Consider the following 18,927-nt stretch of genomic DNA (forward strand, 5'->3'; position numbering starts at 1 on the left):
TGAATATTTGTATGATTAAATTAACACAGAAAAAAAAAAAAAAAAAAAAAAAACTCTGTAGCTGTTGAGAGTTTTATTGAAGCTGCAAAATTTCTGAGTCTGTCACCTCGTTTGCTCCATCCTCAAAATGTTGCCAGACACTCGGGCACAACACCCTTAAACCCAGCTCCAGCCCTAATTTATTCTAAATTGCTGTGAAACTAGACCAAATTTGGTGCATACTGAGGTTATCAAACCACCTGTCAAGCCCCTGGGTGGGAAGAGGCCACGGGGGTGGTTGTGAGGCAGCAGGAGGGAGGGGACTCCAGATTTCCTGGTGACAAACTCAGGTCACTTCACCACAACAACCCCTGAGGAGCAGAGAGATGGTCAGAGGGATGATCTCAGTGATCTCCACTGGGGGACACAGCTCACAGTGATGCCACAGCTGCATCCCCAGGTGCTCCTTGTGGGGCTGATCCACATCCCAGCCCTTTCCTCACAGCCTGGGGCAGGATGAGGCTTCACTTCAAACAGCCCAGTCCTGAGGGATCAGACCTTCCATCTCCAGAGTGGGAAGAGAAGGCAGGAGGAAGATTAGTTTTGGTTTTATTTCCTCATAGTCCCCAAGGAAACAGCTGGCACTGTGTGTTGGGATGAGGGCACAGGAAGGTCTCACTTTGCTGGGCACCTGCACAGTTGTCCCAGGTGGATCTGAGTTCCCAGGTGAGGCCTTGCTGCTCAGGACACCCAACCCAAGCATTACTTGGATAAACTGCACCATGGAGCTTTGCTTACCTGGGACTTTATTCCTAATCCCCAGAGAAACCTCACTCTGTGTATGCTGGCTTTGCTTTTATCATTTGAATAAATGCCTGGAGCTTTCATGTGCCGGTTAAGCTTGACTGAAAGCCTGACTGGGAGCAGACATCCTGCTCCCTGTGCCTGGGGGTGTTTGTTTTGTGCCCGGAGCAGAACGCGCCCCTCGAGCTCGGGCTTCTTGCGGGTGTTTGGGCAGGGGAGGATCGCCCGCCCTGCGCACTGCCCAGCTTTGCATTTACTCCTTATTTGCTCGAAAGAATCTGTTTATCTTTAGGGTTGCAACCTGTCAGAGGTTGCCAGCGCGGGACAATCCCATCACACCTTTAATGGTATCTCCTGAGCGGGCAAACAGCCGGCGGGGTTGCCGTGGTGGAGGCGATCCCGCCATCCCGGAGCGGAGCTGGGCGGGCGGGCTGGAGGCGGAGGCAAACGGGCACCGCAGGAACCTGGGTGATGGTTTTGCTGCTTGTTTGTTTTTTTAGGGGAACCAGATCGTTGTCCATTAAAAAATGCAAAATTTGTTCTGGTTTTTTTGCAGTTTTTTTGTTGTTGTTCCCAAAGCGATGGCAGTCGGAGGGAAGGTGTTGTCAGATTTTTGTGATGGATTACAGGGATGAGGATGTGCTCAGGCCCATGCCCTGTGCATTGCTGGATTGTTGGGTACTCATGCCCCTTGGCTGCTCCAAAACCTCCCCAGCACCAGTGCATATCCCCATATCTGCAGGCATGACCTTGAGAGCTCCAATGAGCACCTGCCCATCCACCTGGAATAGTGGCAGAGAGGATTTTTGTTTCTTTTTCCTCCTCTACCTGCTACATCCTGCAGCACTAGCCCGTGATGTGCAGCACTCTGCTCCTGCATCTCTGCAGATCCCTTGGGAGGCACAGGGGAATGTTAATGGGCCAAGAGGGAAATGAGGCCAGGCCAGTGGTGGGATGCTACCAGGGACCCATGGGGAAGGAGGAGCTTGAGATCCTTCTGGAAGCTCTTCACAACCTGCTCTCTCTGCCTGTGTATTCACTGGAAAATTCCCAGGAATTACACAGGAATGATTTAAGGAAATCTAATCTCAAAGGTTTCCTACCCCGCTGATAAAACAGGAGAGTAGTAAAAGCTGTCAGGTCCTGGCAGGAGGCAGATGGCACGCGTGGCACAGACCAGCCCTGTTTGCCCCATGGAGCACTGAGGGCTCAGCTCTGCCCAGCAGCTGCAGCTGGGCTGCCTCCAGAGCTGCCTCTCTGCTCCTCATATTCCTGTATTTTGGTTGTCTCTTCCCTGCAGGAGTGATGCCTTCGTAGAAATCTAAAGTGAGGGGAGAAGGGTTTGGTTTTCACCATTTGACACTCAGGGTGAGCGGTGCAGTCCTGTGGGGTGGGTCAGCCATGCCCAGGAGATGGGACAGGGTGGGAATCACAGCTCCATGTGCTGGCAGGGGAAGGTGTTGGGGCTGGGGGGTGACCTGGACCCGGGGGCTCCCAGCCAAGGTGTTCAACCAGGGTTTGCTGGCAACGGGCCCAGCCTGGGGCAGGTGCCAGCAGAGGGAGCTGAGGTTGTTCCTCCTCCACTTTGGAGCTGCTGCATGTGGCTTTTCCAGGCTTGGAGTCCTGCTGTGACAGTGGCTGGGCAAGGGAGAGCCGTGGGTGTTCCCCCACCTCCCAGAGCAGCCCTGGCCAGGCTTGGCTGGGCAGTGGGTGGCACATGTCACCTGGCCTGTCACCACCACTGTGGGACTGGGGCAGTGCTGCAGGGCCAGGCAGGAGCTGCTGGCAGGGGCTGAGGAATGAGGAAGGGTCTGCACATCAGGAGGGCCACATTGTGTCCCATTTTGAAGAGTGACATGTTGGGGACAAAAAGCAGTCTGGCTGCTCTGCTGTGGCCCCAGGGTGGTGCACAGCTCTGTGGGAGGGAAACCTTGGGGCTGGCATAAAACCCTTTTTCCAGGCCCTTTTCCAGCAGAACCATCCCATAGGATGGAGCTTTCAGCCTCTCCTGGCTCTCTCTGCACCTCTGGTGTGGAGCAGCTGGCTCAGCAGGGTTTGTGCAGCATTGGCATTCAGGGGAACAGCAAGAACTCAGGTTCCTTATCTAATCTGCAGCATTTTCCCTCCTTGCTGTTTACTGTGGCCATGTTTCCTCAATTAATTGACAGCTGCAGGCTGGGCTGTGACGTCAGCCTGTGGCATTGAAGACCCAGGCCCAGGGTGGCATTGGAGGGACCCTGGGGTGAGCCCCTCAAACCCCTGTGAGCCCAGCAGGGCCATGAACCCTCTGGTAGGCGACAGTGAGAGGCACCTGAGGACTGACATTGCTGCACTGGGCAGCAGAGAGGGTCCCTGTCCCCAGCCAGGCCACAGGGACATCCTGGCTGTGCTTGAGGGACACTTAAACCCATCCTGTCCTGCCTCAGCAGTCACTGTGCTGCCCTAACTGGGGTTGTTCTTAGCCAGAGCTGGATTCTGCACAGAGGGGGTTGGGCAATTGTGGCCCCTGTGCCCTTGGGGGTGTGTCTGCTGAGCCCCCCGAGCCTGGCAGGGCATGGCAGCAGCCCCAAAGCCCTGGGTCTGCTCTGCAGTGGGGTGGGGAGAGAACAAATTCCCAAACTACAGCTTTGGAGTAGCCTGGTTTGTCCATCTTGGGAAGGAGGGGGTGAGTGGGGCTCAGTGCCCTGCAGGTGCCTCCCCAAGCAGGGAACTCTGCTTAGGATGAGCCTGGCTGCTCTGCCTTGCCCACGGGGAGCAGGCTGGGAGGAAGCAGCTGAGGGTGCCTGAGAAGCAGGTTTGTCAGAATTTTAAAGGGATCTAAATCAATAGCGATAAGGAAACAATTATTTAAAGAGCAAACAAATGGAAACTGCTAAATGTACCTTCTTTTTTCCTTTTTTTTTTTTTTCTTGCATGTGAAGGGTGCAGGGTTGATGCCTCTGGGTGCTGGGAGTGGGTCCCTGCTGGGACCACCCTGGGGAGTGGGACAGCTCAACCCAGCTCCAGCCAGGCTGGAAACGAGCCCCTCAGGACAAAGTGTTGTTTCATCCCACAAGGAAAAAGGTTTTATGGGTCATCTGGAAATGCTAATCCCCAGGTGAGCCCATTTGTGACGTTCATGAGCCTGTTGGTGGTGTCACAGCAGGTGCTGGGTCAGCAGGGACAGAGACAGTCCTAGGCTGGTGTGGGGACACTGCTGTGTGCTGCCTGCACCTGCTGGCTGCATTTTGAGGGGGAAGGAAGCCAGGAGTGGTCACTGTGGCTGGACAATCCCTGCAGAGCAAAGATATTTCTGCACCTCCTCCATGGAGCTCAGGATCCTGCTCAGTTTTGTGGCAGGGCTGCAGCTGGAGACATCCCTGCCCCATGGAAAGCATTTCCCTGCTCTGCCTGGTACAGGACTGGAGAGACAGTGGAGGACCCCAATTCCCTCCAGTGGAGCACCCCAGTTCCCCCCAGTGGAGGACCCCAGTTCCCCACAGTGGAGAATCCCAGCTCCCTCCAGAGGAGAACCCCAGTTCCCCCCAGTGGGGCTGTGGCTGTCACCACTGGGGTATTTTCTCAAAGGGCAGCTCATTCCCATCCTTCCCCCCCATGGTGTTTTCAACAGCTTTTGGTTGGGGATTAGGCACGTGTTGACAGAACAAACATTTTGCTGCGCTCAAAATCCACTGCTGAGGAGAGAAGTGATGTCCTTGCTCTGCTGGTGCCTGAGCCAGCACTGGGATGGGAGAGCTGGGATGGGGAGAGCTGGGATTTAGGCTGGGACATGGGGGGGAACATGGAGCCATTCCGGGTCACATCCCACACCAGGGCCAGAGCTCTGTCTCTGCTCCCTTGCAGGCATTAATCACTTTCTGCTTTAATATCCTGCCCTGTGAAACCAGGGATGCCCCAAGGAATGCTGCCTGTGTCCAACAAGGCTTTGCCAGGTGCTGGGGCCCCCCTGCCCCTCCTGGTGCCCACCACAGCTCCCTCCTGCCCAGACCTGGCTCTGGGAGCTGCAGCTCTGCACGGTGTCAGTGCCAGGAGGGCAGACAGGGCTGGGGACACCCAGGAGCTGCCTCGGGAGCCTGTGTTTGCTGGGGAAAAGTAAATTCCTCCAGTGCGGCAAACACAGTAGGGGAAGATACGACACGGGACCTGGTTTGGGGTCCTGCCCCACCCTGTTTTCCCTACATCAACCCCCCAGGTCCTGGCTCCTTGCTGAGTCCCCAGAAGGTGCCGGGCCCGGGCGATGCTCAGTGGAGTGACACGTTTCCTTCGGAGCTCGGTGAGTCACGGCTGAGTCACGGCTGCCTCTGCGGGCAGCTCCGTGTCCCCGGCCCCGTCCTGCACCCCGGACCCCCGGCCCCAGGGGGGGTGCGGGATGAAGGGTCTCTGCTCTCTGAGCACAGGGAAGCCCTGTTCCCCCTGCTGCCCTGGCCCTGCAAACCCGGCTCAGTGGCTCAGGAGCGATGGAAGAGGGGTGACAGCTCCCTGCTGACCCCCTCCTGCCCCTCACCCCGCAGCCCCCCACCCTCCAGCCCCACCAGCTCTTTGAGCTGAGACCGGACAGAGTGTGGGGTTTGGGCTTACTTTTAGGGGTTTGTCCCCTGGGACAGAACCTTTTGCAGTTCTCCTGGGGTGGACAGTGCAGAACCCAAGGAGAAATCACCGCCAAGAGCACCCCCTGCCCCGGGGGGCACCGTGTGCTGCCCCGGCCCCCAGAGCTGCCCGTGTCCCCCTCTCCCACCCGGGGTGTTTCCCTGCCCAGCGGCTCCCACGCTCTCCGGGCTGTCGCTCCGTGGGGCCGTTCTGCCCGAGGATCGTTTTGCATGTGGGGAGAACCGGCAGCAGAAGAATGAATTTGCATTTCTCAATGGCACCCAGTGTGGGAACCAAAGCCGCGGAGGGTTCCGCTGCCGCTCGGCCCCGCACCGGGGCTGTGTGAAAAGACAACATCCCGTCTGCTGGCAGCGGGCCCGGCCCGTCTCACCTGGCTGCCCGTGTGTGCCTGGGAACTGCTGCTGCCCCGGGCCCGGGCCGGCACGGGCAGGGGGTGCTGCAGGTGACAGTGACAAAAAACAGCAATGCGGTGCCTCTGTGGGTTATTTGGGGGAGTTCTCTCGTGCTGGATGGGATTCAGGGTTCGTGTGCTGATGCAGCCCAGCCCAGGATCCTCTCCTTCCTCTGCACCCCAAATCTCCGCTGGCGGTGCAGGGGGAGCCGTGACCTTCCCTCACCCTGCGGCGAGCGGGGTGTGCCCACGCCGCCCTGAGCCCTCTCTTCCTGGCACCGCCGAGCGACCCGCAACCATTTCCAGGCTTTTAATCCCAAGAGACAAAAGCAGGAGTTTAATGCCACCGGAGCAAGAAAAGAGCAGGGCTTTGGGAAGGGAACAGCAAACACGGCGGTGGATCCGCTGCTCCCTGCCTGGCTGGGTGTCCCACGAGTTCCCCCGCGTCACCCCGGGTGGCACTGGGGGTACTGGAGGGGAACACGGGTGGGAATGGTGGGGGGCTGGTGGTCTAGGTTGTGGGCTCGCCCTGGGGTGTTCATCCATCCCCCGCAGCTCGTCCCTCCCCAGCTGCCCGCCCAGGCATGGCCAGGCTGTGGAAACGGGACTGTGGCACCTCCTGCCACCACAGGTGCGAAGCAGCACTTGAAAGGTGCCAGGTGACCACCAAGGTCTCTGTGTTCAGCAAAGGGACGGCACCCGGACCCCTCAGTGCCATCAGCGTGGACCAGACACCAAACCCTGCGCTGCTGGATGGAGCCGACTTCTCCAGACCCCTCTTTGCACCCTCGAGGGCGGCCCTGGAATGCAGGTGACACAATGGTCCCCTCGCAGCGGCACGGGAGCCACCGGGAGCCAACTGATGCAGCGGGGATGGAGTGTGGGAGCAGCGACCCTGAGCTAGAGCTGGAGCAGGCTCGGAGCGGGGACCGAGTGTCGGAACAGGGAGCGAGTGTCAGAGCGGGAAGCGAGTGTCGGAACACGGACCGAGGGTCAGAACAGGGCCGGCAGCCCCAGCTCCCCTATCAGGGTGGGCCGCGGGCGGGTGCCACGGCAATAACGCGGCTGTTTGCCCCGAGCACACACGCAGCCCCGTAAACGACGATTATGACAGCAGCTGGGAGATGGGGGAGCCGGGGGGGTAATAAAGAGAATAAAGAGGAGCGGCCTCGCTTGCCCTGGGGCTGCACGGGAAGTGGGTAGGTCTGGCTGGGAGAAGGAGGAGTCAGAGGGAATTGCGGTGGTCTGGGTCTGGAGCCACCCCAGCAGTTCGGGAGCTCTGGACACTCTCCCCGGTAAATCAGCACAGGGACATTGCACCAGCAAAAGCACCGTGCCCTCCGTGCACGCCTGTGGGTTCCTGCACTTGTGCTCCCTGACCTTCTGGTTAGTTTTGGGCTTTGCTTCTCACCTCCCAGACCCCTCCAAGGCGTGGGGAGAATGCATTAAAGGCACTTCAACCATTTCCAGCCTCCTTGGGCTGCTAAAAAACCTCAGAGCCCCCACCTCGCAGCCTAGGAATGAGGATTCATCCTGTCCCAACGTCACCCTGTGGCACAGACATGGGGTGCAGGATGTGGCCTCCCAGAGGGACTCTAGCTCTACTCACTGTCCCAAAAGTTGTGCAGGAGCTGGAGCAGAGGAAGCCCCACCACTGCAGGGGACCAGGAAACACAGCTGCGTGTGGGGACAGGTCGGGCTCCATGCTCTCTGTGGTTTGTGCAGTGACATCAAGGGCCTTCAATAGTTTTATTATATGTGACATGGCTGCTTATCTATTATTCTTGTGATGCAGCCAGAGATTAGCTGCAGGCAGGTGGGCAGAGATTCCTCCAGGCTGATTCATGAGTCGTTTCTCCATCTCTCCCCTCCAGCCACTTTCCCAGGTATTGAAGTTTCGGCAGTGGCAAAAGACACCAGAATCGGAGCTGATGGTTTGACAGGGGGGACAAGGAAAAAGTGCTGAAAACTGAGCACACGGGGCAGAAAAGCCAGACTTCATTTCCCTCTTTTGTTGTTCCTCAGGTGTTGCAATCTCCCCTTTTCCTGGTTTGCATGTGCAAGCAGATCTGTGTGGAGCTGGGATTGCGAAAGGTGTCGGGGAGAGCCCAGCACGGCCGGAGCCGGCGTGGCCAGAGCCCAGCACAGCTGGAGCCCAGAGAAACTGGTGACACTGATGGCTCCAGCCCCCCAGCCCTCTGGGAGGGAGGCAGAGGTCTCATTTTGGGGCCTTTCACCCAGTTTTGCAGCGCTGTGCTGCACTGCCCAGCTCTCCCTGAGCCTAGAAAAGCAAATGTTTTTCCCTTTAATCTCTTTCCATTATCGAGATCCCGCTGCTACTGATAAATGAAGTAGGTAAAGTTCTTTCAGACCAAGGTGTGAGTTTGGCAACAGGTTCCCAGACAGCCCAGGATGACCTGAGTCTGGGATGCTCTGGGTCTGGGACTGGGGACTCCCCACTGCTTGGTGACATCTGTCACTGTCCAGTGTCCCCAGTCATGCTCCCTTCCACTTTCCATCTGATTCCTTTTGGTGCTCTGGTCTGGTGTTTGCTCTGGAGAAAAGTTGTAAAGAAACCAAATAAACACGGGTGACCTGGAGGTGGTGTCACAGCAGATCCAGCTTGCACAGCCTGAGCAAACCAAACCCTGCTCACCAGACATCCCCCCGAGCCACAGCCTGGCCGTGGGGCAGGAGCCACAGGAAGGGCAGGATGGCCCTGGTGCTTTCCAGTGTGGCTGCTGCCAGGCTGGTGTCAAATTTACACGTGACTTCACTCTGCATCTTTAGTTTCCACAGTCGAGACACTCTTTCTGTGCTCTGGGGAAGGGATCCATGCTTGGAGGGCCCCAGGGCTGCTCTGGGATGCTCCTGCTTCAGGTCCCCTTTGGGGATCCTGAGATGTGACATGGGAACAGCTTTGAGTGCTTGTGGGGCCTTGTCCAAAGCAGTGGATGCTCTGAGTGGGCTGAGAGCTCTGCTGTGGCTGCCAGGAGCACTGAGTGGCCTTGACCCCATTCCTGGCTGTGCCACATCCAACCAAACCTATCCAACCTCTGGCAAAGCCCAGACAGGAGCTGGTGGCTTCCCAACACAGCTGCTTGTCCTGGGATCCCCCCACAGCCACTGCCACGTGTTCCAGGCCCATGTTTACCAAAACAGGGGAAAAGAACTCCCCTGGGACACAGGAGCCCTGATCCAGGGGGAGCTTTCCCCACGATAAGATAACATTGAGGCATTTCAAAGGGAGGCAGAAACTCCTGGTGCTGCCGATAGCAGCAAAGCCCTTTCCCAGTTCTCACACCGGGGTCTCCTTCTTCCAGGGTTTTCATTTCCTCACAGCAAACATTTCCAATGGCTGGCTTATCAGCTGTGCCTGCCCCAGGTCAGGGCAGAGAGGGATGCCAGCTCTGCCACCGCTGTGTGGGCTGGGGATGGGCCACGTGCCTGCCAGGACCCAGTGACGTGGGGCCAGCCCGTGGGTGTTTGTGGTGGGGTTTGTCTGACGTGGGTTTTTAGGGCATGGGGGAGTTTGGTTTTGGCAGCACTACGTGCGCAGGAGAACTGCCTGAACTGCCCTGCCTGCTTCATGTGCTAAAAAAAAGAGACAATAAATACCAGCCCAGTGTCTGTCTTGCTCAGAACTGCTTTTTCCTGCTCGTGCCGGTGGGGACAACCCAGGCCTGGAGTGTGGCACGTTCTGGCTGTGCCCCCGTGCCCCATCCTGCAGTCACAGACCCTGGGCAGGGGACAGCACTGTGTCCCTGAGGTGGGAGGGTTTGGGGGCTGTCAGGGGGTCCCTTCACTCCCAACAGTGCACCCTCACTCACAGGCTCCATCCCTGGAGCATTGGGCAGGTGATGGTTATGGGGTTTGGGTCAAGGATGTTCCTGGGTACCAGTCAGGGGTGTCCCTCAGGGATGCTCCTGGCCCCAGCATGGCCCAACTTGCTCTGGGAATGATGTCATGCCATGGGTGCTCACACATCTGACTGCAGGTCTCTGTGCTGCAGGTCTGGCTCCATGAGGAACCTGGTGCCTGTGCCTGTCCCTGTCCCTGTCCCTGTCCCTGTCCCTGTCCCTGTCCCTGTCCCTGTCTCACCTCATGTGAGGCTGGGAAAGGGTTAACTGTGCCCGGTTTTGCCCCACTCCCCTCCCAAGGCCTGTTCTGGTCTGAGCCCGCCCTGGACTCACCTGCCAAGGGTTAACCCGGCCCGGGCTGTTCAAACACCTCGTCTGAGGTAAGCACTGCTTGTTTGTTCAGGTAAATAAGGAAGGAATTGGATATAATGGGCAAAGGAATCCCTGGCTGAGCGCTGACACTCACTGCCGGCGTCCCCCTCGCACAGTCGCCGCTGGCTTCGTCCCTCTGTTGTCCCCGGAGCCACTCGGGGTGCCCGGTCCCCATCCCCGTCCCCATCCCGCCGGTGCCCGCCGGGGCCCGATGCGGCGGAGCCGGCGCTGAGCCGGGCGCGGTGCTGCCCGCCGGGGCTGGGACCCCTCACCCGGGGCCATGTCCCCTGCAGCCCCCGCGCCGAGCGCCACCGGGACGGCTCTTCCCACCCTGCGCTGCCATCCATGCGGATTCTGAGCTCGCACACCCTCCAGGTAAGGCGTCCCCGCTGCCTCGACCCCCGGCTCCCTGTGCTCCCAGCACCCACCAGCTCCCCAGCCCAACTCCCCTCCCTCCTTCCTCCAGGGGCTCCTGCTCTCGGCACCAGTTTGGGGTGGACACGGTGCTGTCCCACATCAGAATCCCATCCCATATCTCCTTGCACCTTCAGGTGTCGGTAGGGCTAAACAGGGACGGGTTGTCGCCTTGTCGGCATTTCTCTGGATGGTGTCACTCAAAAATGAAATGGGATTTGCTACTTTTGTTTCTTTGCAACCTCTTCCTGCTCAAGCAAGGAGGATGTGATGGGACCAGGACTCCTGGGGCTGGCTCCTCCTGAGCCCACCCGGTAACAGCTGGGACACCCAGGGTCGCCCAGAGGACCAGGAGCTTTGGGGCACTGTGTGACAAACCAGCAGCAGGGACCCTTTATGGAGCATCCTGGGTGACTGTTGAGGCATTGCATCTTTGGGGTGTCTCTGTGAAGCTGAACACCTTTTCCAGACCTGCACTGTCCCAGCTGCTTTCCTGCTGGGATTTTTTTTTTGTCAGCCCTAAAGTCACTTTGGCTGTGAGTTTGGTTTTTGTGGTTCTGCTCGGTTAGTGAAACACAAACGTTGTGAGGGTGCCAAATCCCCACAATACAAGTGTTCTCTGGGGCTGGGAGGACGGGGGGGAAGGTGCTGCTATAAACAGGGGCTCCCTGGCCCCAAATGGGGAACACCAAGCTCTGCTGCTCACCAGGGGGACACCGAGCACCAGGCTTTGCTCAGGTCACTGGCGAGCTCTGCCTGTCCCCTGTCACTGCTGTTTGCCTCCCTGAGCTGATGGAGAGGGCAGCCTGACCCAGGGCGTGGGGACCCGTGGGGACACCTGCTCCCTGTGCCAGCAGCCGTGCAGGTAATGGCAGGAGGAGCTGGGGCAGCTCGGTGGTGTTGGAGGAGGCTGGTGGGGAGCTGAGGGTCCAGGGCCCCCAGGGAGGGCTGCATCCCCCCGGGGGTATATCAGCGTGAGCCCTGTCCCCAGTCCTGTCACCAGGCAGACACCAGAACCAGCCCCCGGGCTGTCACCTCTCCAGCCCCCTGCTCTGTCACCTCCCCAGCTCCCAGCGCCGTCCCCAGTCCCTGCCCTGGCTCTGGGGAGGTTTTGGCCAATCCTCCTTCCTCCACCCAGAGATAAGAAGGGTGCGTGGCACAGGGTTTGGCAGCAGGACGTGGCACAGCTGTCACTCTGGGGCTTGCAGGGTGCATGGGACATGCTAGCAGGATCTCAAATTGTCAGCAGCCTCTGAACACCCACTGCGTGCCTGCTGCAGCCCTGGCTTGTGCAGGGACCCCAGGTCTCATTTCTTGCTTAATCCAGGCTGCTTTGGGCAAAATGGAGCAGCTGTGGCTCCCACACATCGCCAGCTCCTCCTGGGACAGCACAGCACATCCCTGTCCCCAGCCTGAGGCTGGAGGTGACCCTGAAGCCTGGCCCTGGCCCCCACCCCGGCTGCTGGGAAGGGTTTTCGGAAGTGCCCGGGGGCTTGGGAGCCATCCCGGGGCTGCGGGCAGCTCCCCTCCCGCGCCACCCTCCCGGTCCCACGGGGCTTCCCGAGCGGCTCCGGCACAACCTGTTCCACCGCGGATTTGATTTTAATTAACGGACCCATTGTTCCAGGCTGGGGGGGTGGGTGAATTTTTTTTTTTCTTTTTTTTTTTTTTCTCTTTCACTCTCGAGGGCTGATCCCAGCGTTCCACCCTCGCTGGTGCCCGTGTCCCACCCTGAGCCACGGTGGGTTGCCCTTGCCAGGAGAGTTCGGGGGTGACACGGGGGGTCCTTGGCCCCATTGTTTCCCCCCCTCGGCTGCAGAGTCTGTGTGGGGCTGGGTCCCGGAGGTCTGCGGGGCTGAGCCGTGACCCAGCATCACCCACAGCCCCTGCTGGCTCCGTGCCCTGGGAAGTTCAGCAGCCCCACCCCAGTCCCATCACCGCATTCCCGTCCCACCACCCCATCTCAGCCCCGTGGAGCCAGAACTGCCCGAGGAGCAGCAGCCGGGGAGCGTCTGCCAAGGCTGATGCAATGCCCGGCTCAGCCTGGCTCAGCCCGGGCAGGGAACGGGACGGGTTTTGGGTGCCATGCGGGCCAGTGCACCTGGGGCTGCCCCCCCAGCTCTCCTTTTCCAGAGAAAGGCAAAAAGGGGTAAGGAAAGGGAGGAAAAGGCCACCTGAAGCGGCTTCTCAGTGCAAACAGGTCCCACCCAGCCCCGCCGCCCGCGTGCCAGAGCGGGAGAAAGTCAAACAGCGGCCCCCGCCCTGAGAGTACAGCGCCCTTGGTGGGGCACAGCCCGGGCTTTTGGGGACACTTCCCGAGGGATTGGGTCCCTCTGGTCCCAGCTGGGAGGAGGGGAACAGGATGAGGGTGAAGATGGGGCTGGGGCCGTCCATCCTGAGGCATTCCCGAGGTTGGTTCATAGCCCTGCTCCTCCGTGTGTGAGGATGAGCCATGACCCCAGAACATCCCAGAGGCCTGGGGAATGAGGGGCCCATCCCCTCCCCAGAGATCCCCCCCGGCCAGCACTGTGCAGCAACAGGAGCTGCACAAGCTGTTGCCACTTCCCTTTTGTGCCAGGAGCAGCGTGAGGCTGGATTTAGGGCTGATCTCCTAAAGCTCTTCTTTTAATCCTGAGCAAATCAAGGAGAGGTTTGAATCAGGAACCATCTCTCAGGGAAACTGTCTGGATGGTGGAGGCAGCCCCAGACCAGGAGAGGGTTTGGGTAGCCTTTTCTCCCTCCTCCTCCTTGCTGCAGTGCCACCAAAACCACTCAGGGATGTGGGCTCCAGCTCCTGACCCCACAGTCCCTCCCCAGGTCCCCACAGGGTCAGGCTGCCATGGTGCTGTTTAGTTGTCCCTGGTTCTTTCATAATTTTTTCTGAGCTCTTTGGGCTATTCCAAGGATGAAGTGATGAGCTTGCCCAAGGTGCAGGCAGTGCAGAACTTCAAAACCCATATTCTTGGGAGCACTGAATCCTCAGGAGCTGCATTAACTCCCTCCTGAGCATGGGACACAGGGCTGGGTCCCCAGTGTCCCTCCTTCTCTGATCACTCCTGTGCTTGGGGGCTGTGCTCTGCCTGGAAGAGCCCTGTGGGAGGTTTTTCTCTCATGTCTTTTAAATCTTTTTCCCCCAAGCTGGGGTTTGGAGCAACAGGGCACCCCCTTTCTCTGGCCACTGCTCCCTGTGCCACTTCAGGGCTACCTGATGTTCTGAGCAGTTTCAGCCTCTGCATTCTCCTTTCCCAGTGCCAGCCCCATTGCTGAAGCTCCTTTTTCTGCTTTCAAACCACCAATTTGGGATGGTTCTACTTCTTCTTCTTGTAAAACACCATGCTGAAGGTAGAGGAGCTGGGCAGTGCCCTGGCCATGCCCATCAGCAGCTTCTCCCTGGCAGGGGCTTCCCCTTCCCAAAGATGGTTTTTGGGGGTATTTCTCCATGAATGAAGCCATTCCCTGGTGTTGCCATGGGAATTCAGCAGGTTCATCCTCTTCTCCATGGCCTCTGGGACTCCTTGCATGCAGGCACAGGCTGATTTTGTGTAGTTTTTCTTGCAAGAGAGTGAAGGTAATTGCAGTTATCCTATCTTGCAAGGAAAGTTCTCATGTGGGGCTGGCAACAGGGACCAGGGGCCGGGTGCTGCAGTGCTGAGCTCAGTCCCTCCTGGGAGATCTGGGTCTGGGGGCTGCTGTGCCTCAGGTGGAAGCAGCAGAGGATGTTTTCCATGCTCAGAAATGTGTCCCTCTGGCTGAGGCATCCATTGTCACCCCAGGGCTGTCCTGTACAGGTGCTGGGGAGCCCCACAGTGTCCCCCACTGCCTCAGCTCCACCTGGGACTGAGCTGTGCCAGCCTGGGATGCTGGGGAGACCCCAAACAGCCAGACCCTGAACGGGGATCAAGTCCTGCTCATCCCCTGAGCTCCTTCTCCCTGCTGGCTGCTGCTGTTGGTCCTCCCAAACCGGGGACAGCCCCCCAGCCATGGCTGACCCCGCACTCACCCGCGGGCTCCGGGGCACGGTGCGGCTCTTTGGAGGGTTTTTCCCCTCTAACAGGCTTAGTTCCTCCCTTTGTGCCTGGCCGCTGGGCGGGAAGGCAGCAGCGGTGCCGGGCTGAGCTCTGCTCCTCTCTCTCCTCCGGGCAGGTTTGGAGCGGGCGCTGAGCGGAGGGATGGGCAGTGCCAGCCCCGGGCTGAGCGCTCTGCCCCCCGGCCGCCTCGCCTGGCCGGAGCCCGCGCTGCTGCCGCCCCCGCGGGACCCCCACCCCCGCAGCTGGGGCTGCCCGGAGAGCCCCAGCCCCCCCAGCACCCCCGAGCAGCCCCTGCCAGCCTTCTGCCTGCACTACTTCGACATGCTCTACCCGGAGGACACGGCCTGGGCCACCAAGGGCGCCGGGGAAGCGTCCCACAGCAGCGGCCAGGGCGGGCGGGAGGAGGCGCGGAAGGAGCCGGAGCAATGTCCCATCATCGACAGCCAGGGCCTGGGGCTGGGGCCCGAGGGGGACCTGCAGGACAGCCTGCACCTGGAGGAGCACTCGCTGGAGCAGGTGCAGAGCATGGTGGTGGGCGAGGTGCTGAAGGACATCGAGACAGCCTGCAAGCTCCTCAACATCGCCGCAGGTGCGTGGGGGCAGAGAGAGATGTGCTGGCGTGGGAGCCAAAGCCACGCTGCATTTGAGGGGCTGCAGACTGTGTGAGGGTCGGGGGGAGCGTGGCTGTTCCCCCACAGGAGGTGGGGATGGTTCCTGGGGCTGCAGCCACATGTGGGGGTCTGGGGGAGCGTGGCTGCTCCCCCACAGAACAAGGGGATGGTTCCTGAGGGTCTGCAGCCTGTGAGAGGGTCTGGGGGGAGTGTGTCTGTTCCCTCATGGGAGGAGGAGATGGTTCCTGAGGGTCTGCAGCCTGTGTGGGGGTCTGAGGGAGAGTGTCTGTTCCACAAAGAGGAGGGGATTGTTCCCGGGGGTCTGCAGCCTGTGTGAGGGTCTGGGGGAGCGTGGCTGTTCCACAAAGAGGAGGGGATTGTTCCCGGGGGTCTGCAGCCTGTGTGAGGGTCTGGGGAGTGTGTCTGTTCCCTCATGGGAGGAGGAGAAGGGTCCCGGCCACACTCAGCCCCCTCCGCCCCCAGACCCCGCGGACTGGAGCCCCGGGAATGTGCAGAAGTGGATCCTGTGGACAGAGCACCAGTACCGGCTGCCGCAGATCGGGAAGTCCTTCCAGGAGCTGTCGGGGAAGGACCTGTGCGCCATGTCCGAGGAGCAGTTCTGCCAGCGCTCGCCCGCCTGCGGCGACATCCTGCACGCCCACCTCGACATCTGGAAGTCTGGTGGGTGCCAGGGAGCGGGAGGGAGCTGGGGAGGGTGAGCGATGCTGTGCAGCAGGAGATGCCCCCCTGATGCCCCGCTCCTCCCTTCCAGCCGCCTGGATGAAGGAGAAGGCTGCCCCTGGAGAAGTGCGATACTGCGGTGAGTTCTGTGCGGGCTCAGCTCCGCTGGCAGGTCCGGCGTACTTGAGGGGTCCCTCCCTGTTTAATTGCAATTCTCCGGAGCAGCCGCTGCTGTGGGATCCGTGCAGTTACACTCCCTCTGCCCCAGAGCAGCCCCACGGCTCTCTGCAAAACCCTGCCAAGGGGAAATGGCTGGAACCCCTCACCGGCCCTGTCCCACACCCCCTGCATCTCTGCGGGCTGCACAAGGGCAGGACTGGGCTGTCCTCCCTGCTCCAAGACAGGGAGCACAAAGCAAAGCTTGCGGACCCAGTGCCTGAGCTGAGCCCCGGGGACCCTCCGGCATCGGGCGGGGTTCCCATGAGGACTGGCAGCTCCCCGGGATGGGGCACAGCAGCGAGGTCTGTCCCTTCCCTCCTCTCACCCGTCCCTCCCCGCGGCAGGAGGTGACACCAGCTGGGCCGACAGCGAGGTGGACTCGTCCTGCGCCGGCCAACCCATCCACCTGTGGCAGTTCCTCAAGGAGCTGCTGCTGAAACCGCACAACTACGGGCGCTTCATCCGCTGGCTCAACAAGGACAAAGGTGGGCAGGGATGCTCCAGAGGCCCGGGGCGGGCGCTGGGGGGCTGAGGTGGGGCAGGACATGCTGTAACCCCCCCGTGCCCCGCTCCCCTGCCAGGCATCTTCAAGATCGAGGACTCGGCGCAGGTGGCCCGGCTGTGGGGCATCCGCAAGAACCGCCCGGCCATGAACTACGACAAGCTGAGCCGCTCCATCCGGCAGTACTACAAGAAAGGAATCATCCGCAAGCCCGACATCTCCCAGCGCCTCGTCTACCAGTTCGTCCACCCGGTCTGAGCGGCGTCGGGAGCGGCTGAGCTCCGGGAGGGACGGGGGACCTTGGCTGCCTCCCCCTGCCCCAGCCACAGAGACCCTCTGCCAGCAGCAAGGACCCGGGCTGCGGGGCGAGGCTTCCCCTGCCAGGACCTGCTGGCGACGGACACAGAGAGCTCCAGCAGGCCCTGGCGCGGGGCAAGGACCGTGCAGAGCCCTCGTGTCCCGTGGGAAGGGTGGGCACGGTGCCTGGGCTTGTGCCCCCTGCTCTCCTCCCTCCCGGCTGTAGGTGGCTTCACCCCAGACATTGTTCAGGGAGGAAAAAGCCTGGGGCAAGAGCTGAGACAATGGCACCGGCAGGGACATCCACAGGGACAGGGACACCCTCAGGGACACCCTATGGGACAGGGACATCCACTCTGCTCGTGGTGGGGTCCTGCCCCAGTCCCTGTGGGAGCAGCCAACCGAGCATGCCACGGGAGCTGTGCCACTGGTTCCTTGGGTACCCCCTTGGGACAAGTGCATCCCCCCTTTGCTTTTCACTCCAGGACATGCTCAGCTTCTCCCTTTCACAGAGATTTGGGGCTAAAATGGGAGTTCTGCAAAGGGAGCAGCTGTAAATGTGGGTGTGAGGCTGTGCACAGGGGGGGTCCCCCATCCATGTGTACAGGGCCACCAAAATCCTCCTAGCACACCAGGTTCTGTGCCCTGGCACAAAGCTCTTCCCCTGATTCAGATTTTACTTGGACTGCCTGATTCTGGAGTTTGGGGAAATGGAGATGGCAGCTTTGCCATTTCCCTCTGGACAATAAATCCGGAGTGTGATCTGCTGAGGCTGGGCTGGAGCAGAGAGCTGGGAATTGCTTCATCTGCCCATTGCACCAGAGTCAGATTTACCTGGCAATGTTGATCTTTTATATTATAGGTTTTTTTATTTGTTTATTTGCTTTTTGGTTTTGGCTGGTGATGAGTTGTGGTTGAGGTTCAAATGCCAATGGGTGGCCTGGGCTTCCAGGGATGTTCTGTGGGAGCTTAAAAGGAAAAACACCTAGTTCTTGGTCTTTTGTTGTTTGTGGTTTTTTTTTTTTTTCCTTAAAATATCTGCTGGTGCCAGCTACTGCCTCTCCCTTCTGTTCTTGCTCCATGCTGCTCCCAGAGCAGTGGATCCAGACAGCCCTGCTCACATCCTGGCAGGAGGGATGGAGAGCAGTGAGGAGCAGGGGAAAGAAGAAAACTGCCTTGGCCTTTGGAAAAGGGAGTGGAAAAACAAAAAAATGGGGGTAAAGAAAACAAAAAGCAAAGTGTGCCTTGTGATTGCTGCGTGTGCCTGACACAGCCAGAGTGGGGGCACTGTGAGGATGGGCTGGTGCTGCCCCAGATCCTGTGTCCCACTCACAGGTCCTCTGGTAGGGTGGGAGGGGACAGGAGGTGACATCAACCTGCTATTCCAAAGCTTTCACAGGCTCAGGAGGGCGCTGGGTCAGGGCTGGTGTCTGGAACAGCCCCAAAAGCTGCATCACCCCGAGCCCCTCCGTGGCTTCCCAAGGCTTTGTCTGGCAGTGGCACAGGAGTCCCCAAAGGCAGTGGCTGTTCCCCCCATCCTGCTGCACCCCAAAACCTTGGGATGGGGTTGTTGCTGCCTGGGTGTGCTGTGGGGGGTCCATAACCGCCCCCCCAGGGGTGAGACAGACGCACAGCAAAGGAGACCCCAGAGCCAAGGACGCTGACAGAGCTCGGTTATTTTCTCTTGCTGCTTTTTGTTGTTGTATCCACGGAAATACAATCACGAGAGATATATATATTATATATATACTTCTTAAATTACACAATCAATGTACAAAAACCAGGGTGCATTGCTGAGACAGGTGGTTGGTTGGGTCTTTTCTGACTTTGTGGGTTTTTTTCCGGTACCTGGCAGGGGCTGGATGGCTCCTGCCCACCGTGCCCAGCACACGGTGCTTGCCCTGCATCCACGAGAACACTGGAGGATCCCTGGGGCCAAAAAATTCACGAACCAACGGAGGGGGCGGGATAGGAGCAGGAGGAGCGTGCGGGAAGCCGATGGCATTGATGCTGCTAAGGGTGATGGTATGGAAAGAAATGAGAGATGATCCATAGGGAAGAGCTCAGGGTGGCACCCGGGGTAGGGGGTGGCAGAGCCCAGGGGAGGAGGGGGAGAGCTCCGTGGGGACAAGCAAAGGGCACAACCTGCGGCCATTCCCCT

General features: G+C 59.6%; 1 protein-coding gene across 2 annotated transcripts; it reads left to right on the top strand.

The window, feature by feature from the left end:
* Positions 1 to 10,109: 10,109 nt before the first annotated feature.
* SPDEF (SAM pointed domain containing ETS transcription factor) lies at positions 10,110 to 17,159 on the top strand. Of its 2 annotated transcripts, none has more exons than XM_079326988.1 (6): positions 10,110 to 10,389; positions 14,572 to 15,045; positions 15,551 to 15,748; positions 15,840 to 15,887; positions 16,312 to 16,452; positions 16,549 to 17,159. In XM_079326988.1, the coding sequence occupies exons 2-6, from the start codon at positions 14,598 to 14,600 to the stop codon at positions 16,725 to 16,727; spliced, it is 1,014 nt and encodes a 337-aa protein (XP_079183114.1). In that variant the 5' UTR covers positions 10,110 to 10,389; positions 14,572 to 14,597; the 3' UTR covers positions 16,728 to 17,159. The 2 variants fall into 2 exon arrangements, with proteins under 2 accessions (XP_079183114.1, XP_079183113.1); XM_079326987.1 differs by lacking the exon at positions 10,110 to 10,389 and adding an exon at positions 10,776 to 13,996.
* Positions 17,160 to 18,927: the final 1,768 nt, after the last annotated feature.

Source organism: Erithacus rubecula (assembly GCF_903797595.1).
Source record: "Erithacus rubecula genome assembly, chromosome: 26".
NCBI lineage: Eukaryota > Metazoa > Chordata > Aves > Passeriformes > Muscicapidae > Erithacus > Erithacus rubecula.